Raw genomic sequence first — 24,510 nt, 5'->3', positions numbered from 1 at the left:
TAATGTCAACTATCCAAAATACTTATAACCCACTTAAAATGGATCTCTTTAAACTATCTTACACTGATCATTAAGATAGACTTTGCCCCCAATAATAGAAAACTTCAACTAGAAACTGCGTAACCCTTCTCAGACAGGCCATACATCAGCCTGGTTCACTGTCCTCGTTTTGATAGGCCCATGCTGAGGTGGGTTAGCTTAGCGCGCATAAGCTACTGCAGCACACTGAAATCAGCAGTCTCTCTTCCTCCTCCGCTAGCGTCCAGCTTTTATATAACTGGGTGAGAATATCTTGCCACAGGGTGCAGTGGCCACTTTTGTCTTTTTGTGCACATCTATTTTTAGCCTTCACTCAGGGAGAAGAAAATGGAAACTACTGCGGCTGATTTCAATGTGCTGTTGGAGCCCCTCTGTGCTCGCTTGATTGAAGCAGTTTTATTGTAGGCGTCAGTTGCACCGAGCAGGGACGTACAGATCCCGCATCCGTGCAAGCCAGGTGCTTAGTTTCTATGGCAACCGCATTTCATATTTATTTATTTATTATTTAGTAATCATTTCGGTGGAGTGCGTGGACTGCCAGTGTTAATCGGAAACAGGCTATTATCCTATTACCCACCAGACCTATGAGCTCCTAATGCGGCGTGCCATTCAAAAGTCACGTTTTGGAGCCCACCTTCTCTTTTCTAGGAAGATGATTTGAATTTACGAGTGTTTAGTTAGTTGTTTGAAGAATATGCAAGTTCAGGTAAGTTCTCTTTGCTTAATTATGAAGATGAACAGTCACTAAACTACTACTAGTACTGCTACGACTGCTATTATTTTCAATTCACTGTTATTGAATGGTCTAATATGCTACTATAAATAAGTCCTACACTATTAACCTTATTTCGGAAGTAGAAATGACAACGAATAAGTTCTATAGGGACTACAAAGATGTTTTAAAGCTTCCCAGAGAACTGACGCAGTATTGACGAACATAGAACATTTTGCACAAATCAGCCTACTTTATATCTGTTTTTAGAGGCGAAACTTTTCCTAAATTCTCCATTGAAATACATGGGATTTTTGGCGGAATAAGGTCAACGCAGCAGTTATTTTAGTTCAATTTAGCATGGCAGTCGACGCAATCTGGTTTCCAAGCTGTTTTTTTATGTATCTCAAAGTAATATTCCTCATCTAATTACTCAAAACTCTTGAAAACATTGCAGAGTAAAGAATAATAATAGTTTGTCCTTTTGTATAGTTTTCTTTTTAGGACCATTCGATTGAAGTGCCTCTTATTTCAAGCCATTACATCCAAGCTTAAGTAATGCAACCTCCATGCTTAAGATGAGCCGACATCCAAACTGTCACCATCGCACCAGTCGGGATGTGTCTCATGCACTGTTCACCCCCTTTGAGTTGCATCACCGTATGGCTTAAAACCCCGTGTAGATCCCCTCAAGTTGAAATCCTTGAGGGCCTTAAAGAACAGCACCCCTTAGAGGCACTTGACACGCATCACAACCACTCCTTAAACTTAGTATCTTAGCACACGACACAGGTTTATGTTTATGTTCTACGTTCTAGGACAGGGACAGTCATGCTTGCAGAGTTAGAGAGGAGCAGTGTGGCATGTGGGTGAGGGACACTGACACTTAATCCATTCATATCCATCAATAGAAATATAAAAGAAGAACATTTATAGAAACTCAAAATAATGGTCGAAGACTGGCAATGGCAGTTAGAACATCTGGGTCACACTAAAGTCCTGTTGTACATGTGCAGCCTTTTCCCGCAAAGATCTCGGCCGACTCGCCTTCGTTTCATTGCAAAAAACCTCCAATACGGGAGAGATATTCAGAAAACATAATTAAAACAATGCTTAGAAGAAAAAAATACGTTTCAAATAAAAGACAGAGAAACATTTGTGGCCTTTCGAAGCTGTCTGAAAAGAACAGAGTTAGTATAGTTCCAGTGAAGGGGCTATGTACGGTAAATCTCGACTTATTTCGTGGCCTACCAGTCTGCAGGTTAGTCATCTGTGTGGCAGTTAGATCCTTCCGAAGTTGTAATGCGCAAAGATTGAGCTATTCCAACACTTTTACTGTGCAACAATAGTGAAGCGAAGAGGAACACTGCTCTAATAAAAGACTTGTGTTTAATCAGAGCGCAGTGGGAGCCAGGAGCGTTGCAGTTGGAGTGTTCCCAAGAGCTCTCAAAGAGTCAGCACATCCAGACTACCAGCTCTGTGCCTGGCGTACAGTCTTGTCTTTTATTTTCTTATGTTGATGCTGGATTTGATTATCACTATCAGAAATGTGTCAAAAGAGTAGTTTGGCTTTGAGTGCTCTCTTTGAAACATTAAGTTAACTAGTGTAAATGTAAAAGTCACACCAAAATTGTAATTATTGCTGTGTACACTGCCATTGTGTGGTCATACTGTGATAAATTACTATTATTGTTGAGAAATAAACTACTAAATTATCTGATTTGTAGCTCTGAAATCCTGAAGTGGCCCGTCAATCACCTCAGCTGTTTGTGAGCTCGTCTCCAGTGCACCATGAAACACGACCCCGCCAAGGATAAAAGTGGCCAAACACCATTAAAGTGTGCCTTGGGAATATCAACATTACTGTTAATTTAGACCACAAAACACTGAAAAATAAACAAAGATTATGAACAAACCAAATATGAAAAAGTAAAAGTACATAATTAAAACCTAAGAAATCCTGGAAAAGATGTGTTTAAATAAAACATTTTTATTGGAAGACTGGACAGCATATTGAGTTAAAAGAAAAGAGACAAACCAACAGGCGCATGCAAACCAAAAAGCCAACACAACTGCGGGATTGGAAGTGCCAAAAACATGGAAACAGTACAAAGAAGAATCAAGCTTTCAAAACTGACAAGACAACGATATACAGACAGTTTTGTACACGCGTCAGTAAAGCTCACACAGCACAGCACCACCATTTGATACAATTGCCAGAGGTCCATGTCCAAACCAGAGAAGGGAGAAGGCCAAGACAAAACACCACTGCGGGCAGACTGCTTTGCTTTTGTTGCCCCCCTCCTCCAGAAGAAAACAACCCAAAACGCTTCCCCAAACTGTTGACCTGATCTGACCTGCACTGGCACCCTCTGGTCCTCTGAGAGACCTACAAATGCTAATGGTGATGGCTGATTGGTCAATGGTGAGTGGACAGACAGTGGCCCAGGCCCCTGAGCCGTGTGGAAATGGTGGACGATGGCAATCTTGTCGCAATTGGACTATGGTCATGGGGTCAGAAGAGGACAGCCGAGACAGAGAGATAGGAGAGGACAGTATGTTGCTTCTTTATCTCCTTACCGTGTCTTTGGAGGACCTACGTCTCTTGATGCTGGACGCCAGGGTGGTACTGATGGACCTAAAAGATGCTTTCTTTTTGGGGTCGGGCTCTGCTCTACCACTTTTTCTATCCTAAAATGAATATATGTACAAAGATTATTCATGATCTCTGGCTCTATCAAGCTCTCTCAATGTCCCAAACCCACCAACAATCCATGATCAATCAGTGATCATATGGACTGGATTTGGCTAAAAAGAGGGAGGGTCAGAAGACTACAGCCTTTGGAAATGTTGAAATGAGCAAAGCAGAAGGGAGAACGTAAGCCTTTTAAGTTGCCTGGTCATAAGGCTGTTCAAGCCAATCTATTATTATAAAATGTTACAGCTATCTGATGTTTCAGCAAATCTAAAGCACATTAAAAATCTCATAAAAATACAGAGGCTTAATAATATGAATAACACCAGCATAAGAGTTTAAGCTAAAAACTATATTTGCATTATCGGTAATTATAATTACTTTAATTGCATATGATTACCAATCAAAGACTAGCTGTAATTTTCTTTAATTGGTGCACTATTGCGTTATATTATACATAGTACTTTATTTTATTTTTTTTATTAATTTTGCTTCTATGCATCCCCACAGAAGACTGAGAGCAGAATACTTACTATTCAAATTAATAGTTCATAAAATAGAATGAAATCCAAATTTTCATGCTTTGTTTAATTTAATAATAGTGTCATTATTTGCAGAGACATCACATAGGTTTGTGTGATTTGAGAGACCAGGTTACAGTCTGTATGCAAAATAATCAATTAAACTGCACAAGATGGCAGAGCTGTCCACTAGGAATGCATTGGGATGATAGATGACTAAAGATGTGGGTGTGGATATCCTGCCTGGGTTACTTACTTAAAATCTGCACTTTAGCAAAATAGGAAACCTAATGTTAAGCTCATTTAGGCGAAATATACACAGTAAAAAGTCCAATTGGTGCCCTCCCTCATACCACCAAAGTCCCACTCTCTAACTAGTGTTGTGTGCAAATGACTCATATTAAGGTATTCTTACATCCTGAGTCTCTACAGAGGAAGAGGGCTGCATAGGGGGAAGAAAAGAAAAAAATAAAATAAATGTCCATCCACTTGCCGGTAAATAGTTATTACTTTAAAGAATGCCCTTATAAAGCGTAAGCCAAAAAAATAAATAAAAAAATGTTTATGAAAATTAACTAGCAAAGCAAACATATAGCATTCAAAGCCAGGCAGGTATTAAAATCCAGAAGCCACTAAAGAGCATTCAAAAGGAAAACAAGCACAAAATCATTGAGAAAAGCCCATTCAAAATCATTATACCTGACAATTGGTATAATGGAAATTCACCCCACACACATGGGAATGGAATGACTGTGTGTCTAAAGAACTGAGATAGATGCCTAATAAGGTGTGAAATAAACTGTGGGTTTGATAAAAGCAAGAGTAAAATGTGAGCAAATCAAAAGTAAAATATGCAAATATACAAGATTAGGGTCTGTGTGGAGCATTACCAATCTTCTTTTACTTTCTTGGCTCTTAGTATTTGGTCAAACCTGATGATGTAGGCTCTGCTTTTCGTGCGTTGTCTAGTTAGGGGTTCAATTTAATCATGAATCACTGATAAATGAGAGGGTTACCAATAGGGCTGCAATATTAATCACAATTGAATCGAAATCGCAATTTGAATGGACGCCTTTAGCAAATAGCAAAGGCTGCGATCTTATTCAGCATAAAACCCGCTAACGCCGTAGTTTAGTTTAGATCTGTCTCAATATGTTTGCCAATTCGTCTGGACACGTTTAAAATGTAAACTCTGAGCAGAATCCTTTTATTACAACACAAATTGCAAATGCAATCACAACCGCAATACATGTCAGACAAATTTTCCCAAATCGTTCAGCCCTTGTTACCAAAGCAATCACTGTCATTCACTTGTAACAGAGGCTGACTAAAAGGAGTCTTAGGTGGTGAAGAGTAGATGTGCATTAAACAGTAAAGTACTTGATTAAAATATAACCCACTCTCAATCTCTCCAGACAGATGCATTTGCTTATGTTGATTTCTTCGCTTGTTCTGGCGTAGTATATTCTCAAATCTCAAATCTACTGGTGTCCTTTACACTATCAGATCGTCTCTTGCTGCTCCACACAGAAACCTTAAAATGTCAATGAGGCGTGGTTTGGGGAAAAGGGCAGTGTGGTGTGAATTTCAACATGCTAAAATATCCCATGGATGGAGGAGTCAAAAAAGGGAGGATAGAACATATAATAACCATAATAATAGTAAAAAACACAAAACAAAGAGCAGACAAATCAGGTCTGGCCCCGCAATGCATCCTTTTTCATCAGGTCACATGACTAGGTTCTTACTGTGCGCACCGCCACCACCCCACACTTTTATCCACTGTGGGAGTGATAGCTGCACAGCTTTTGAGTTCAATAAACATGAGGAGTGTTTGCCTGTTGGGAAATGACATCTCAGGTTAGTAAAGTCTTTATATCAAGCCTTAACAGACAACGTGTGGTTTAAAGGAAAAATCAATGCCCAAGTGACATCTCTTCTTTGCTTTAGCCCTGATGAATAGCTGCTTTATCACCGTAGGCAGTTGGAGGATTAGTGGACCAATAGGCCAGTGTCGTCATATCAAACTGCCTATTGCCTTCTGCCAAAGTTCCTCAAACGTGGGACACCCTGGGTTCCACCGTGGAGCTGTTGGAGACTTATGGGAAGATATACAGACAGGAAATTCTTTCTTTTTAGCTGCAAAACCACAAAGTGGGTATAAATCAGAAGAGGAAGGATGATTCCATACAGATCTTACACATTCTACAGATCCGTGGTATTATCTTAGACAATGCTGAAAGAGACATGAAGGCAATTTGGGATCAATGCCCATTTTACTTTTTTGGACACTTGAGGCGCTCAGAGTAGCATAAGTAGTATCTTCCAGAGTGTAATGTGTCATCTGAGTACTGATCCACTACTCTTCCACTGTCTAGGGGCTGCACAGTCCATGCCATGCAGGGCATGCTGGGCCAACGCTTGGCAGAGTCTGTTTCTATCTGAAACATTGTGTTGCTTTGAATCATCATCCAGAATAAACCATCAAATTCAGATCAAACCTCAGTAGTGACAGTTTATACCAAAGTGACACCAGCCACACACGGGTCCAGACGGAGCACTTCTAACCAACATCTGTTCAAAAGCCGCAGGATGTGAAGCTCTGAGACTCACTGGCCTCTAACTGAACCATCACCAAGCACTGCACCGAAAGAGCTGCAATGTGTTCTGTCAGAATCACATGGCTCTTGGACTCCCCTGTGCAGACTTTCACAGCTTCAGGGCTGACAGTTCAGGAAAGTCTCTACTGATATGTACAGAGTACTGATATGTGCCTACAGCGATAAGATAACTGCATGTTTAACATAGCAAATGTTCTTTGCAATGCATTTCCCATGTGTGAGGAAAGAGCACATCTAAATTACCACTATCAGTGTTGGTTTGGATAACTCAAATGTAACAACCTGAAAAACTAGCTATATCCAGACAACTTGTAAACAATATTGGTCAAAAGTGCACCGTCCCTTACATGGTCTTTACGCCTAATGGCATAGAAGCATTAGTTACATACAAGCAGTCAATGCTGAGCTAAGGAAAGAGGAGGCCACATAAACTGTGAGCCAACAACTTTTTGCCTCAAATGACAGAGCTGCCATCTGAAGTTTGCAACAATGAAATCACAATGGCTAATCCAATCAGTGCGCTCAAACACTGTGAATAATACCCAGAGAAGCAGCAGATTGTGTGAGGCCCATTACAGCGGTTTAGGTCACAGCAGTGAAGATCGGATGTTGATTTTAGCTTGAGGCCAATGGTGGCAGTCGATTACCCGCCATCTCGGGCCGGTGATGCAGAACAAAGAATCAGTGTAATCCCCGCTGACATGAAGCTAAAGCTGGTCTACGTCAGTTTAGTGTGTCCCGCTCCTTTCTCAGCAGCTCCCCAGGCAGGCCATACAGGACACTCACGACATCACACAGGTGGTCCGGACACAGACTGGCTGACAGGCATTTGACACTGTGACCCAATACTGTACCTTTCCCCAGCACACATAAGCAGCGTGTGTCTGGAGGTAAACCCACAAACTCCCGTCTCACAGATCAGGAGTCAAACCATCAAACACATGGCGGAGCTGGGGGTTCATTCAGTGTTGAGAGAAACAGCTACAGCAACAAGAATCTAAACTTAAGATGCTCAGAACCTTCAAATAACAAAACCATTTTCTCAATTATTCCAACCACGTATCTGCCATTTGGTGATCTACCTGCCGTTGTCTGACATAATCTTAAAACAACTCCCTGTGCCCTTATGAAATGCAGAACCAAATGGCAAATAAGTCACAAACCAACTCTTTCAGTTGAATATAAATGAGTAAATGATGTTGTAATTTGGTTGAACTGAACCATATAATTGACATTTTGAAGCAGCCGCTGAGTTGGAAGCCCCCGGCATGCAGTTGTGCGTGGAATACAATTTTGAAATGTACTGCTGTCGAGTGGAGAGTCACTGTTGTGTAATTGCCAGGGCATTGATTTCTTAATTTCATGCTCTATTTGTTTATGAGTCTATGAGTCTGGACTGTGTTCTGACCAAAGCATCGGCTCTTGATGTGTCACATCATCTGACCTTATGAAGTGTGAAGTGTTATGAATTACAACACCACTTCAGATCTGCTGTTGGATTAAGCAAGTAGCCACGGTCTAAAGATATGAGTTATTTTTTATATGGAAGCTTATCACTGCTGTTTAACTACGTACTAATGAGGATCTCTTGGCTGCCACTTGGCTTCCAGAAGGCCCTTTATTTCCCTGTGGGACATATAAGAAACACTGTTCACTCTCAGAGACATAAAGCCTCAACAAACCCTCTTTACTGGAATAACAGGAAATAGAAAGATGCTAATTCCAACTAAACTATTGCTTGACTCTCCCATGCGAAGTACAAGAGACACAGTAGACTTTAGGATTTGATGTTCTCCAATACGGCAGCTAACATGCCCCAAACTAACCTCAAAGAGACCAGCGATCATATAAAACTCTCCTAGTAAATTTTAACCTCCGTGGATTGAGCTTGGGGTTCCTACCTGCAAGTTCTTCCTCCAGACATTGACGGCCGCAAAGGCTAGCTGCATCTGCTTCCTGCGAGCGTCTTTATGGCGCTTATAGGCGATTTCAATAAAGATGAGGAAGATCCCTGCCGCAATACCACCGGCGACCAGCATGAACACACCTGTATTCGGGAGGAAGAGACAAAGAGAGACAAAGCAGGCGAAATATGTGAGAAAAAAACAGTTCAGTCTCCGCTACCGTCAAGCATTGTTTTGTGCCATGCTTAACGGTTGCCCGAAAATTATCCAACCAGCTGCTAATGAAGAAGACTGCTGAAAAAAACAACAAAAAATACTACTTATACTCCACCAAACCACAGCACTATGAAAAAATCTAAACAGTATACAACCACGCGACATAAAAACTGCAAAGGTATTGGACAAAAAGTGGCCACAGTAACTTACCACTGCCGTTTTTTTGTCCAATCACTTTTGTAACGTTTTTTTTTTTTCTTCTACGCACTAAGGGCCGTACCTGCCATGTTCTCAAAGGTGAGTGTGGCCGGGGCATTGCTCCTCGAGTCACACTCCTGGTACCTCACCCAGGTTTTATCTAGGTCCTCCATGAAGCCGTTCTCATGAGAACTGAAAAGGGCGGATGGGAGAGGTGACAAAGTTAAGAGACCAAGAGAGAAATCTGACCATTCACGCCACTTCTACTCCCCCAAAGTGAATGAGACGTAGATAGCTGATGGGTGAAGGAGGACAGAAACAGACAGACAGACAGACAGAGGCAGGAGAGCCACAAAAGATGCTGACATGAAGCGATGAATTGAGAGCAGAGGCAGGACTTTTCTACTCAGTCTCATGTCAGGCTTGTACACTGTGTCAAGTCCGGTCAGATCAAAGACACTCATGTGCCAAGTCCTCACTTACTTTTACACTTGTCAGTCTGGTGTGGAGCTGGTGTCTGCCTATGGTTCTTTCTAACAATATAGGTCAAGATTTTTAGACAGGCAAAATGCTAACCAAGAACAACTTTTCAGAAAAATTGTTTTGTTCCATTTCAAAGCATTACAGAGCAGTAGCTGCACATTAATTAACAACGCAGGAAGCTTCTTTTCATCTTTATAGGTCACTTTGTATTTTGGATTTGTGGGTCACCTCACTAGAGTCCTTCAAAGTCTGTGGTGGCCACAACGACCAAAAACAACATTCTGGAAAACACAAGAATATTTTACAAAAAAAGAAAAATGTATCTGTAAAATATGATTGTGTTTTGTGAATTGCCATTTTAGATGATTTTCATATGAGATGGCATTCAAATGTTGTGTTTGACTATCAGGAATACCACAGCCAGTCCTAACAGCTTTAGATATATATTTACTATATATTCTAAAGTCATGTCAGGTCCACACCTCTGGGTGTATGAATAGAACCATGAGCTTAATATTAATAATTAAAATCATACGAGTAATGCAGCTTCGGCTGGGACAGACCTGAGAATAGCCAGGGACACATTCTGTTTCCAGGGGCTGTCCTTGCGCATGCCTATGCCAAAGCCCGAACGGAAAAACAGCTCTCCCGTGGTCACCAGGTCGCACTTCTGCGAGGCTTCAAACTCCAGCACCGCAGAGTCCCAGATGAAGGCATGCAGCTTGCTGTGGGGGGGGCAGGGAGGGCGGGGGCAGAGGGGAGGGGGAGGAGGGGTTACGGTGCAACAGTACAATGATTTACAAACACATTCACGGCTCCAGCACGCTCTCTAGCACTCCACATGCTGTGTGTCGGTCAGCGTTACCAGCGTCTCTACCGATGCTATGGCCCAAAAGAAATCCCACCAGAGGCAGAGGAGTGATGTCCCCATCCCGCGCTTGGATATGACCTGAAAAAGGGTGCTCCTGGACTCACAGTTAGCTTAGCCTCAGTCCATCTAGAGCTGTCCCTGTGTGGGATGGACCAGGGGCACAGGGACACTGCAGTAAGGTCCCAGCTCCCAGTGCTCCAGGCCCATGCTCTGACCCTGCCTGAGGCTACAGGAGCAGCCGGCCCCTGGCTCGGCCCCGGGTCCCGCTCACACTTACTTGTCTCGTACGGCCTGGATGGCCTCTGCCGCGCTCTCGTAGTTGTGCTTCTCCATGTGCCGGTACATGGTGCTCAGCTCCACCTGCCGCCGAAAGTATATGTCCACTGAGCTCTGCTTCACCGTGGCGTAGATAAATTTGTCTGATGGGTTTCTCAGCTACAAAACAAAGACATGCTCTCACTCATGTCCTGAGTATTTATAGGCCACAGCATGAATTACGATTTGATTATTAACTGATACAAAGGATAAAATCTATAGGGTCTCTGCAAAATGATATTCACTGAAATAAGGTATAAGTCTGAGTTACAGTGAGCACAGATTCATTTCTAAAATGGTTTCCCTCTCAGTGACTCACCCTGGGATCATTGATGCCAGTGATGCGCTCCTCAGGTCGGTCCAACACCAGGAAGGCAGCCAGGTTGGCAGTGTATGAGGCTACAATGATCATAGCAAAGCCTGCCCACACCATGCCCAGGATTCTCGCAGAAAAACTCCTTGGAGCACCTGCAAACAACTGATGATTTAAGGTCCGAAATATGGGCTTCAACAAGTATTACAGTATTACATCATCATCTATTCTATCCTTTACCTTTTTTCAACACCGGATAAAAAGGTTTTCTAAACTTTTCAACCAATGTTTTTATTATATTTTATTTTATTTTTAATTGTTGGTAGAGTTAAATCATATCAAAACACTAAACTCTCTAAAAGGAGTAATAATAATAATTAAACAACATTAACAAACTTATCTGCAAGTAACATACCTTCTCCAATACCGGAGTTCAGTAGCACTCCCCAGGAGAACCACATGGCTGACGACAGAGTGAGAGCATCCTCCTCTTCTTCTTCACTGTTTACTTTAAATCTTCCAAACGGGCTGCATTTGGGAGGGTTGTAGAGAGACACTGAGTGAGACATAGTCATGAGGACGCATGGACACGCCCAAGTGTGAGGTCAACTGAACATGAGCGAGCCAAGCCAGAAGAGACACACAGCCATGTCCACAGTAAAGACTACTCTCTTTACACGTGTGAAAGCATGATGTTTGTTTTATTTCTTTACTCTTAAACCTTGGTGTTGAATACTGCGTGTCTTAAGGATTGAGATGAACTTGTTTCTCTATAAGAATGTGACACATGCTTATTTTACGATGTCTACACTGGAACCTGTTACTTCGGTCACATGATACTGCTCTTCATTTTCAGGTTGACAAGAGGATTTGTGATACATCTTTTCAGTGACTGCAAACATCTTTTTAGTGACATATTCTACCTTTCTGTAAACAGCTAACGGTATATTCATGTATAACCTTGTACGGACAGTATGTAAAATGACTTCTATAGATAATACCTTTCTCAGGCTATAAGTACTGGAAAAACTCCCTTAAAATGCAACGCATGTGCCTGTTGTCTGTAACTTCATTCATCTGATCAGATAAACTTCTTTCAACTCTCTGCAATCTCTTCCTTCACAATTACAACGTGCTGTAAAGTGGAAATTCTATTTGAGAACACCTGTCTTCATATTGTTCAGAGAAAGCGTCACTTATAAATGAATAAGATGTAAAGTGTATGTAAAGTGTTAAAAAGCTGGATACTTCTGTTGCAGACAGTGTGAATTTAGATATAGATTTAAAAGAAAAAACATAGATATAGCATATTCATCATAGCACTTTTGCAACACTATAATTTAGTGGCTGGTTTGGAGGAAGTGAATGGTTTATGTAATACTGTTTTTATTATTTCCGTAACTAAGCAAAGTGGTTTGTGTTTTATACCTTTTAAGATACATAAGATCATAATTCATTGTCATATTAATATATATAAGTATGTACCTAGAATTGTGAAGTACTTCTGTGATTTCCAAAACAGACTCCTGGTGGTATTACTAATATGTATTATTGTTAGTAGTGTTAGTGTAATAGCAGATTATTCTACATCATCACTGACTAAATACAGACTCATCAGTGTGGACATGGGGCCAAAGACAGAAAGGAAAGCTGACAGACAAAAGGAGGTGCATCGCAGGGACATAGCGGTGGGATGGTTTATACCAATCTTCCCCTGGCTGTCGTCTGGCTCCGCGCTGAGGGAAGATCTGACAGTGGAACACACACACACACAAACACTGAGCCCCTCTTGTACCTGAAACGGTCTAGTAGATAAAGCATCACCGCCACCACGTGCACCGACAGCCCCACCAGCAGCCACAGTGTGCTCTGGAACGGCTGCATGAACGAGTCCAGCGTACTGCGGGGGATTTCCTGTAAACGCAAGCAACATAGTCAACATACTCATAGTCAGAGCTTAGCGATCTTGACAGTAACTCCATCAACCCCCAGTCAGATTCCCCTCTGCAATAAACAGCTTGATAAGTGATTGATTAAAGTGAAGTTTCAGTTCCAAGATCCTCCCCTCAGTGTAGTATTACTTCAGTTCTACTTTTTGAAACTTTTCTTTTACTACCCATAATATAGTTCCCACAAAATACTATGAATAAACAGATTTTTTGTCATTAGCAACTAGAGCTTAGAATAAAAAATACCATGACCTAGTTGATCGAATCCCTTTAATATTAAAATGTAAAAATCCATACACCCCTGAGCATCTTAAGGTTCACTTTATTGTCCCCATAGTGAAATTTCTCCTCTGTATTTGACCCGTTCTTCAGTGGCCTCTGGAACCTTCGTGCTGTAAAGTGTAAGTGCTAGCCACTCAGCCACTGTTCTGCCAAGTTTTCTATTTACCAACAACCAACTTAAGAACATAATCAGTTCATGCCAGACACATGACATATACACAGCCGGCGGCCATATTGGTTCTAATCCTAATATCTGTGTAATCCCTCAGTCGTCCAGGTCTGATCCATAGCAAAACAAAAATCAAATCAATTGAACAAAACTCTTACAAAGTTTTGTCCAGTTGACATGTTTTATTTTTCTTTAGCTCCTACTCCTAATGTAGACAAATGTCAACTCTAAAAAAGTCTGCAAAAAAAACAAAAAAAATCTGCTCAAACATCAGATCAGTCCTAATCTTTAGTACCAGCTGTGGTGCAGACATTTATTACAACAACAAATGACATCGTACAAAGCTACAGCTGAATTTTAAGACGACCACTTGGCTTCGTTGCAGCCAAATATTCATTAAATGCTAATGAATGACTAGCATCTGTGATTAGCATACAGCAGGCCCGGGTCCAGACTACATTGACTGAGGGTGCATCCAAGTTTCAAAGGGGAGCAAATACATAAAGTCACATTATTTTACCTGCCCAAAATGAGGCTGCAAACACTTTTTAATCTTTTGCAAATTTTGTAAAATGGTAATAGAAATGCACTAAAAATGAATTCATTCTCCAGTGATTTTGAGCTTTGAGAACTCTGCTGTTTGACGTTTGTGTAAAGTCATAAAAAAGCTGTTCAAATGGTTTTATATCTGCACTGACTGTCCTGTGTGACAATATTTGGTAAAAGGCAACACATTTCACACATTACAATTGAAAACCATTTTTTGTGTATGTATAAAACGGCAAAGCAGAACGACTAAACACTTTTCGTAGAAACAATATGGCTCCGATCAACCGCGATTTAACTACATCACAAATGTATGACATAGATTGGCATAAACTGATTATTACGTCCAACTTTTTTAGTAGATATCCTCCTTGCGTGTAATGAGGCTTCTTCTGCAGCTCAAGAGTCTAATCCTGGTTTATACCTTGTTTATACCTGGTTTAGTCAATATCTACTCCTCATTTTGTCTGTTATTCCTCATCAATTGCTCCATGTCACTTATTCTTATTCACTGTACGTACTTACTTTTTCTGAGGCGGTGAAATATTATATCAATATCGCTGAACGCTTAAGGGCTGCAGGCGGAGATAATGATCGTAATTGTGCTGTTTACATAAACACCTGTGTACGACCAAGTGAATTTCAAACCACGTACTTACGCATGTACAATTTCACACCATGTTATTTTTCCCTCCAGGACTCACATGCATTTTAATTCACTTCCCACTCAATGACTATTTTTATAGACTTAATTATGGACTAAATACACGCCTGTCAATTATGTCGATGATGCAAACTCCTACACCAGAGTACATGAGTAGGCTGAAGTACAGTACACAGGATCACTGCTACGGATCTCTAATTAGACTTTTCATTTTAAGTTTACATTTTATATTATATAGTTTACATTTTATATTCTAAACAGATAGAAGTTAGCATAGAGTAGACCTGCTTATTTTTTTAAACATGAGCGTGGAATTTTGGGAATCAGGGAAAACCGTTTCACCACAATAAAGAAAAGAAAAGAAGCAAAAATGTATTATGCAGCTCCATTCAAAGTGGAATAGAACCATTTTTATGAGGCAAAGGTGTAAAATTTTAAATGCAAACCAGATTTTTTCACGTATTGATGCTTTGCAGTGATATCACACTGGGGGTTTTCTACATGTATGTCTATGGTGGAAAGTTTACCATAGATATACACATTAACAAACAGACAAATAAGTTTTAAGTCAGTTTGAAAACGCAAGAAAAAATACAAAATGGATTTAAACAACACATTTTCCATAGCCTGTGATCAATACGAGCGTTCATGATCCTGTTTAGGAGTTTGATTTTCAACAAAAATGTGGTTGGCTAATGCTAGCTAGCTTATGACAGTAATTTAATGTGTGAGAGACTTGTTTCACAGCTCAAATAATCTCCTGTTGTAGTTCCAACTAAGTCAACTCTTACTGTGTTAAAACAAAGCTTAAATTAATATCTAACAAAGGTTCAGACAGAGCAGTGCCTACAGTTAGCGTCATTCTTTATAACAAACCTTTAAAATGACCGTCTTTGCGTGTATGTTTTTAAATTGTAGTGTGAAATACGCACAAATTATCCTGACATCCAGAGTGTTCTGAGGGCGCACACTGCCAGCTCAGTCCTTGTTGTCTTAAGCTATGTCATCAGAGGTATAATACTCCCTACAACAGAAGCATAACCAGACTGGACTCGTTAAAACTCCAGCCTCTTCTCTTGAACTCTCAGGCTGCTACAGTTTATTCTACAACACAGACTGTGATATCTTCGTTGGGCTAATTTAGAGTACAGTTACCACGGAGACCATCAATGCCATTTTCATTTCACAATAAAATAAAACCAACAACCAACGCTGAAATAAATACTGCACCCATACCTATCCATTTAACTCCATTTCACTTTTCTTTTTTCTCCAAAACGTATAAATGAAGCCTTTTTTAATCTTACCAAACAACGTTCCCTTTTATTATGTCCTTGGGTCGTACCTTTTTAACCAGAATAGTGAGGCCCTGGTACTTGAAGGGTTTGGAGAACTCGATGTACTGCGCCCGCTCGTTGTTGATGGTCAGTGGGGCTACGATCATGTCGGCCAGACCTCCCAGCAGCTCTCCCATCATCCCGTTCCACTCTTTCTTGTTACTGTTGTTCACCTGCATCCCGTGGAAATAATACAGACTGTGAGACAAAGACGAGCGTTTCTGGATCTATGAGAGGCTCCGACGGACTATGTGAAATACAGTTTAGAGGCTTCGATTTGGTGTGAAACATTCAAATTTATACGTCATACATATAAAATAATAATAATAATTGAAAAATATAATAAATCAGAGGTATTAACTGCTAACACAGAACATATATTGATCACCATGTTGCTTTTTATTGTTTTGAAAATGCTATATTTTCCGAAAACAGCGTATTAACATCCCCCCCACCCTTTGCTCTCCACACTAAGTCACTACCCTTCAGATCGCTATCACGTGAACACTACAGCTTCACAAGTTGTAGTGTATATTTATTAGCGGGATCATACGGGATTGTTTTGTATCATGCTTGTGGGCGGAGTTTGAGTAGAATTGTACTGTAAGAAATGTTCGAATAGAAATATAAACACCTGTCCTTTAATTAATACATTGAGCTTAAAGCGAACCTATTCTGCAAAATCAACTTTTTAGAGCTTTTAACCATGTTGTCTGTGTAAACCCTCAGTCGTCCAGGTCCGATCCACAGCAAAGGAACTGAAGAAGCGGCTTGGATGAGCAGCGAAACGTCTTCACTCTTACAACGATTTGTCCAGTTGACAGATTTAAACTTCGCCTTTACTTGTTTTTAACCATGTTGTAGTTGCTTCCCTTCTCATTTACCCTCTTGAAGTTGTTTTTTGAGTGATTCGTGCATTTTTGTCTAATCTTTATACTCCTGTATGCAAGACATCATTGCTTGTTTTCACTGATACACGCCCACTGCACTGTACTAACTTGATTCTCCATTTTTTATTTCGTAATCAGTGATACTCGTAAGATTTGGCAACGTTGCATTTCGGCGAAAATAAAAAAAATTGCTACTCGGCCCCCCATTGGGCACCACAGTTTCCTAACCTCGAAATCAGCTAATTTGTTTCTTTTATTAAATCGTTTTAGATGAATATTGTGATTTAAAAATGTGTCCAAATTCTAACATAACGATCTTCGGGTGTCATAGATTTGAACTATATAGCTGACAAAAGCACAATATGTCTTCTTTAATGCCATACTGTGTAACATTTCAGGCGATGCAATAATATCTCCGTAGAGACAAGCACGTGATGAATGCTCCGCTTGAAAAGTTGCATAGTGCGTTTAACTATTTAGCGTGCATACTGTTTGTGAAAGTACATTAGCTTAATTGAATTTAGTAGGTTTTTTTTTCTTATACTACATTAAATCCATTGCTCTACTTGTCTAAAGAAGAAATCCCATTACATTTGGATAAAGTGATGAATAGCTTGCTCTTGTCTTGCGTCATGGTGTATTTTGTTCAGCCTCACCCCAAATGCTCTCTCATATCCTGAACAGTTATATTTCACACAGACAAATGAATGGCACGTGATGACAGTGAGTAGACAAACTTTGGCACTTCGGTGCTTAGACCCCGGCAGGTGGAGACGTCAGTGTCAGTGATGGGATGAAGGGGAAAGAATGGCGCATTTATCCCGCAAAATATCTCAATGAAAGCCTTGACATTGGTGGTGATGATGGAGGGAAGGAGATGGAGAGGCTGAGGAGGCAGGTGGTTTTGGAGGAGAGTTGTAGCGCAAAGGAAGGGCTGTAGGGAGGGAACAGAAAATGCATTTATATGGATTTATCAAGATGTGATTGGTTGAGAGACAAAGACAACAGGCTGTGATTGGCTGACAGACAAATGTAGTAGAAACAAGGCAGGAAATACATTATTGGGTATTTATTTGTCAACTACATAAGGAAGTAATGCACTGGTTCGTGGAATTTCACCAAACTTAAAGTGTATATGACAGATTAGAGTAGAATCTTGCCTCGTCTTTTCTAATTTTGTCGGTTTTTTTCTTCACAAATTGCCACTTAACTGATGTAATACTATGATAAATACTTATTATTTAGTACTAAACCAAGTCAGGATTAGAAAAACACACAACAAAACCCTGTCAAATCCACTTTAACTTTGACTTTCCAAAAAATTTTATGTTTTTGAGTAGATTCGAGGTGTATAACTAACCCTCTCCTGCGTTCCAAACTTCCCATCAGCCACCAGATGAACCTCGTAGGTGAAGTTCATGGTCATAGCTAGCTTAATGAGGAGGTCGATGCAGAAACCGTAGCAGCACTGCGGGACCGTCGGACGACCTTAACGTAAAACAGGAGTTAACCTCTGCAGGCGTGTGATCCAAACTGAAAACTATATCCTGATGTAACGTACCTGGGATGGTCTCATTGGGCCCGGTGCAGATGACCTTCTTGATGAGGACTCCGTTGGGGGTCATCTCTTCTTTACATGTGCCGTCCAGCTGCGTGGGCTTCACATAGACAAACGGCTCCTGGTGAATGGTCACTATCTGGAATACACACAGAATGGAGAGTATCGGACATGTTGTTATTGATTTATAGACTCACAGTGGGATGGTAAATCTTAGTTTGTTTTGTTTGTAGACTTAATTGTTCCCGTAGGGATCTTTCAAGAGCCTCTGCAGCCTGTCAGGAGAAGAGGGGAGTAGTGCACAGAGACCCAGTTCTATAATAATAAAAATGTACTGGCTTTTTTTCCCTGTGTGATATGGCATGCCGTGTAATTCAATATTGTGCTTCAGTGTTACAGGAATCTCATTCAAATAAACTACTATTTTTAAGTGATTTACATATATATAGATCGATGCGGTTTAAAGCTACTGTTTATATTTAGATTGGCCGACCCACCCCCGTTGTATTCCCACATATGACCACTAGATGCTATCTATGTTACTGCTGTCTGACAGAAGAAGACCAGAGAGTGAGAGAGTGGAAAACAGGTTTCACATCTGCCATTTACTGGTGAAAAAAATCAAATAAACTTACGAATGGTAGCTTGACACTTTTATCTTACTTCAAGTCACACTTCTCAAATCTTTTAATGTGTATTGCTCGTAACAAAATGCTAATTTAGTCCAAATCCGGAAGCGTTCGACTGTAAAAAGCGCTGACCTGTGGTAAGATGTTGCCTGGAGCTGTTTTGACAGACGTACCTTGAGTCGAGTGGACATCTGGAAGCCCTGCGGTTTCTCAGTCTCTCCTCCAGGCCAAATGATCTTCCTCTGGTTGTTCATCACCACCTGCACAGAACACACATATTTTTGAATTAATGTGACTGCCCTAAGTATTGAGCGATGAATAACTTCTGCTAAAAATTGCACTGACTTTTTGTACTTTAAGAAAACTAGAAGTGAAGCTAAAGACATATTTTGCTTCTGTCTTCTTTTATAGCAGACAATCTAGCACCAACAAATCCTATTTTTCTTAAGTTTAAACTAGTATAATTGTTTGATCTTATTCATTTGCGCACAGCCGTAATGATGTACAAGGCGTATAATCATGAGATACCATCTTATTTACAGATATTATTCAAACAGAGAGAGTCAAAATCATCTAAGACAAACAGGTATATTCAAAAAAATTAGGACTAGAACCAATAAAAAACGTCATTGTGTTTCTGTTCGAGGGGTGAGTGTGTGGAACAACCTTGATGATAAATTAAAATGCTTCTACACAATAGAAACTTTTAAAAACACATGCAGTATAAAACATTACTTTTTGAAAATGACAGGACTCGGGAATGATTCATGTGAACTGTCGTGGTTTGTAGTTTTTTCTTTTGTTTACATATTTGGTCATATGTTGTGGAACTGATGCTGCTTTTCTTCTTGTTGTTATTATTAATATGGGTCAGGCATTATAAGTATTTTTTTCTTTACTTCAGCCTCAACCCTTTCGGTCATGATAGAGATGTTATGTACAACCTTATACAAGCTGAATAATGTTTGATTTGAATGTAATGACCGAATAAATCTACAAAAAATATTTTGAACATCTTAAATATTGATCTAAAATTACTTAATTTTGTTTTTCAATTGCTCCAAAAAGGGAACACAACGCTGCCGAATCCAACACGTATTATCAATTAAGTAGATCAGAGCACGTCTTGAATAAATGAGATTAAAGATGGCTCAAACATGCAGGAATCAGAAGGGTTAAACGACTATTACGGTACATGGTTTAAAGCTTTAAACAGTTGATTTTGGATAGGAGGTTTCCTTTAAGCAATGTCAGCCATGAATACATCCTGTCACCTGTCAGCCAATCACACCTTCCCAGTATTATTTTTGACGTTTAAAATGATTCATATAGACACACTCACTCTTCTCTTCGCTGTAAACACCAACCCACTGCTTAATTTCCACTGCAGCAGGAGAACTATCTGCCTCTTCATCCTCTCCGTCATCTCCTTTTTCACCACCGATGTCAAGATACTTTAAATATTTAACATATTTTACATTCTTACTCAGCATCTCACTGGGGTCTAAGCAGCTAAGTGTATTCACTCTATGAACTATTCAAGACCCCTCACTCATTTGTCAGTGTCTTTTCTCTGGTGGTTGACATAATGTATGAAGTGTGGTGGAGGAGCTCTTAGCAGACTCAGGTGCACTGACAGGAGGCACTGACGAGGCCGGGGGAGGCATCCGTAATGAGCCAGCGCCATAACACCTGCTCTTGCTTTATTAATACCCGTGGCTTTTGACCTTCACAGCCAGGGCCTTAACTACTGCCTCCCTGAAAGCTGCTGACGGTAGCACTTTTTCAGAAGATGTTGATGCTGTGCAATGATGAGAAACATTACTTCAATTTTTTTTTTTTTTTAATTCTCAAAGGTCCTATATTACACAAAATTGACTCTTGTGAGCTTTAAGCCATGTTCTAATGTTATTACCTCATCCAAACCATATCCACAGTTGTGTTTTGTTTCATTCACACATGTTTGAGTAACTCTTTATTATCAGTCTGTCTACATCTCCACAGTTCAAAATGCTCTGTTCCGCCTTGTGATTCAATGAAGCAGTAGTTTTGAAGTTAATGACTACCTTTTACCTTTTGTTCAGTAGAAATGGTCATTTTCAGGGCAGACATTATTCATATGATTCTGCTGAAGGTATATAGAGTTTAAAAACACAGTGGAGCACTTTTTGTATTACCACATGGCATTACAAGATGGAACAGTGTTTTCAGTTTGAGAAAGAACAGCCTAAATATGCAGGTTCTGTTTCATTCATTCTGACTGTGAGGGGGCGGTGCTTTGCACCTGGATATCTAGATTTGTGCACAGCACATAGGTCGAGAATAAATACCAACAAAGTCACACTGTGGACATGACCTGGGTGATACCAGAAAACCCATATATATCTGGCGCATTCATTACATTTCTCAGAAGAATCAGAGACTGTCGTTCAGTGTGTTTCTCCAGTTGATGGGTAAGCTCCTCTCAGTGTCAACAGTAATATATCTCTGGGGCTTCTGTACTTGAGCCCATTACAGATTTGGCTCAACAGTCTGTGCCTGCATCTACAGCTGTAGTAGCACATATCTGTGCAGTTCTCTCATCATTGCCTTCAGCTTGTGGGAACAGGGAGTTCCTATACAGTGGCGTTCCTCTGGGTTCTTTCCGGTTTTCGAGAAGTAGGAGTCACAGACGCATCATTTACAGGCTGGGGTCAGGGTCAGGCTTATGGTGAAGTGTCTGGAGCCCTAAGGAGAGGCTTCAACACATAAGTCACCTGTTTGACTAGCACCCAAGTTCCTTCCTTTCTGCCTTCCAGGGGAGGCATGTTTTTGTTGGATGTGACAACACATCAACAGTGTATCACATAAATCATCCATAAGGCACAAGATCCATTCATTCACTAGCAAAGGGTCAGGAGCTCCACATGTGTGCACTGTCTCGTATGCAGTGTCAGGGCAGTCCATCTGCCGGGTGTTCAAAACTGTGCTGCAGATTTTCTCTCAAGTCACAACCAGGGGAGTGGAGATTAAACCCTGTGGTGGTACAGGATATCTGAAAGAAGTACTGTGTGGTGGAGTCAGATCTATTTGCCTCGAGCACAACAACTCATTTTCGACTGTCTTTTTCCCTCTCAGAACTCAACAGTCCCCTTGTGCAGGATGCACTAGCACACACTCCATGACTGGAGTGCCTCCTGTATGCACTTCCTCCGTTTCCATTTCTGCTGCTAATGCTGCACAGGTTAGCAATCACAGTGTTGTTAGTGACTCCTTATTGGCCAGGCAGAATATGGTTCCTCCTGCTCCTGAGGCTCCTCAACAGGAAGCCTAGGCCTCTCCCTCAGAGGAGGGATCTCTTATTACAGCTGGGAGCATTTGATATCCTCACCCAGAGTGGACTCTATGTTGACCTCTTGTAACCAGGCTGTGGACCAGAAAATCCTGAACTCTCACACTGTCTTTACGAGGGTGTTGTATGACAAGAGATGAGACTCACATGTGGGACCATGATGTTGATCCGGAGCACTGTTCTGTACCAGTACTATTGAACTACCTTCACACACTAGTTAAGAAGGGTCTCTCTGTTCCAGTTATTAAAGTGTGCGTATATTGTGCCATTTTAGCCCACTACTACTTGGCTGATGGTCGGTTGTGTCTCGTTTTTAAAAGGTGCCCTTTACTCAAGTGCCTTCATGGGATCTTCCGTTACTCCTGGAAGGATTATATTCCCCTTCATTTGAACCACTGAATGTGGTACAGATAAGAAGGGTGTTAGTTAAGACAGCCTTTCTCCTTGTGATCTGCTCTGTGGAGTGGGCTGGGGGGCTCCATGCCTTGTCAGTTGTTGGAAATTGTATTGACCAGAATTCTGATGCGTCTGGTGTCACCTTGTGGCCAAATCCATCTTTCTTACCTAAAAGAGTCTCTGCTTTTCATATGAATCAGCCAGATTTTTGGCTGTGTTTGCTGCACAATTTGAGCTCCAGGGCTCCAGTCCTTTGTGCTAGTCTTCAGTAGACAGATGCCCTGTTTGTATGTTATGTGGCCACAGAAAAGGCTGTGCTGCCTCTAAACAGCGGCTCTCACATTGGGTTGTGGATGCCATTCTACAGACATATAAATAATGTCATGTATTAGTCAGAGCCCATCTCCACACAACATTTAGCTTTGCCTTTTCCAACTTTCCACTCAATTCACTGTGATTCATATTTGATCTCATGAGATCACGCCTCATGATTCATGTGCATGTTTTAATAAGCCTAAAGTATATGTCATAAATGAATAAATGTGAGTTTAAATGGCAGAGTCAGCCCAGAGCAAGTATCAGAGAGAGGAGGACAGCAGCAGAGGGACAGGTTTAGAGGAAGGAGAGACTGTCCCACACAAGGTCAACTAAAGATAGAAAACTAGACCGGACACTGAGAAGTGCAAAGAAGCTCCAGTGTTCTCAGAAATATAGCTTTTTTCTTTAAAAAAAATTAAATATTGATTTTATTTTATTTGTATTTGATTTATTTATGTATTACATATTTAATGTACTGTATGTCTTATTTTCAAATGCAAACAACTTTTAACAGATAAGGTGGTAGGGCTGGACAATAAATCCATTAAAGTGATAAATCAAATTTTAAGTTCAAATCAATTTTCCCTGCTCTTTGTTGCATTGTAAATTGTATTGGAAATGCAACAAAGGCAGTTCTCTGCAGTCACAGGGAGCAGAGTTTTAGAAGTGAAGTGCTCTTCCTTCATGTGCCTCACAGATGAAAAGCAAAAGAGTTTAGCACAGGACAGGTCTGATTGCTCTGACATGTATAAGGGAGTGTAGTACATTTACTTCTGCATTTTTCTGACACTATACTATTACATCCACTTGAGTAATATTTAGTTTGAAGTAACAGTACTCTTACTTGTGTAAAAGTTTTAGTTATTCGTATACTGTATGTATAGTGACAAAAAGGTTTTATGTGAATAGTAAAATGTCTTATTTCATCTCATTAAAATATTAATCCTAAATCAGATCATAAATAAAATGTACATCAAAACTGTTACTCAATACTCAAGCAGTTTCTCCAAATACTTTTTTATGTTTACTTAAGAACTATATGTTTTTAATAAAATTTATGGTACACATACTTAATTTTGACTACTTGAACTACCAGCCTTGAGTGAAATTGCGTATGCTACTGCCTGCTTTACCAAATAAGACCACTGTCACCCACGTTCATCTTCTAAACTGAAATTAATTTGGTAATATTAAGATCTACTTAAACTATTAACAGGACAGAGCTTTGTACCTGTGTGCCGTTGTAGATTCCCACTTGGATGAGGCGGCTCTTCTGGTAGTTGAGGATGCTGTAGTGGGCATACTTCCGGTCTCCATCGTCGTTGAACTCCACTCGCCCGGTCATGCCCTCGGGATATTTGGAGGACATCAGGACTCTGTAATGAGGTCAAAACAAGGACCAAACTCAGGTATTTGATCATCACATGCATTATTATAAGGTTATTGGACGAGAGGACGTGACTAGTATATGCAACTTTCTACGGGGTTCAATACAAACATTTTAAGACCAAAATGACGAGCCTGACAGCAGCAGTTACGGAGAGAGGGGCAAC

General features: G+C 40.5%; 1 protein-coding gene across 4 annotated transcripts in view; it reads right to left on the bottom strand.

Annotated features, from left to right (window-relative positions):
• The window catches only part of grin1a (glutamate receptor, ionotropic, N-methyl D-aspartate 1a), a 70,686-nt gene that overhangs the window by 2,269 nt on the left and 43,907 nt on the right, over positions 1 to 24,510 (bottom strand). For 2 of the 4 annotated variants that reach the window (XM_033976108.2, XM_033976109.2), the window contains 12 exons: positions 24,189 to 24,333; positions 19,086 to 19,172; positions 18,287 to 18,422; positions 18,086 to 18,213; positions 15,844 to 16,008; positions 12,684 to 12,802; positions 11,304 to 11,416; positions 10,895 to 11,043; positions 10,538 to 10,695; positions 9,953 to 10,114; positions 8,989 to 9,098; positions 8,490 to 8,635 (listed from right to left, as the gene is read on the bottom strand). In XM_033976108.2, the coding sequence (XP_033831999.1) occupies positions 8,490 to 8,635; positions 8,989 to 9,098; positions 9,953 to 10,114; positions 10,538 to 10,695; positions 10,895 to 11,043; positions 11,304 to 11,416; positions 12,684 to 12,802; positions 15,844 to 16,008; positions 18,086 to 18,213; positions 18,287 to 18,422; positions 19,086 to 19,172; positions 24,189 to 24,333 (1,618 nt within the window). Of the gene's footprint in view, positions 1 to 3,331; positions 3,443 to 4,382; positions 4,410 to 8,489; positions 8,636 to 8,988; positions 9,099 to 9,952; positions 10,115 to 10,537; positions 10,696 to 10,894; positions 11,044 to 11,303; positions 11,417 to 12,683; positions 12,803 to 15,843; positions 16,009 to 18,085; positions 18,214 to 18,286; positions 18,423 to 19,085; positions 19,173 to 24,188; positions 24,334 to 24,510 lie in introns of all 4 variants that reach the window. The other 2 variants (XM_033976105.2, XM_055225631.1) reach the window with 2 other exon arrangements.

The sequence above is a fragment of the Periophthalmus magnuspinnatus genome, chromosome 12, assembly GCF_009829125.3.
Source record: "Periophthalmus magnuspinnatus isolate fPerMag1 chromosome 12, fPerMag1.2.pri, whole genome shotgun sequence".
Classification (NCBI taxonomy): Eukaryota; Metazoa; Chordata; class Actinopteri; order Gobiiformes; family Gobiidae; genus Periophthalmus; species Periophthalmus magnuspinnatus.
This window is presented reverse-complemented; position numbering and strand designations above follow the sequence as displayed.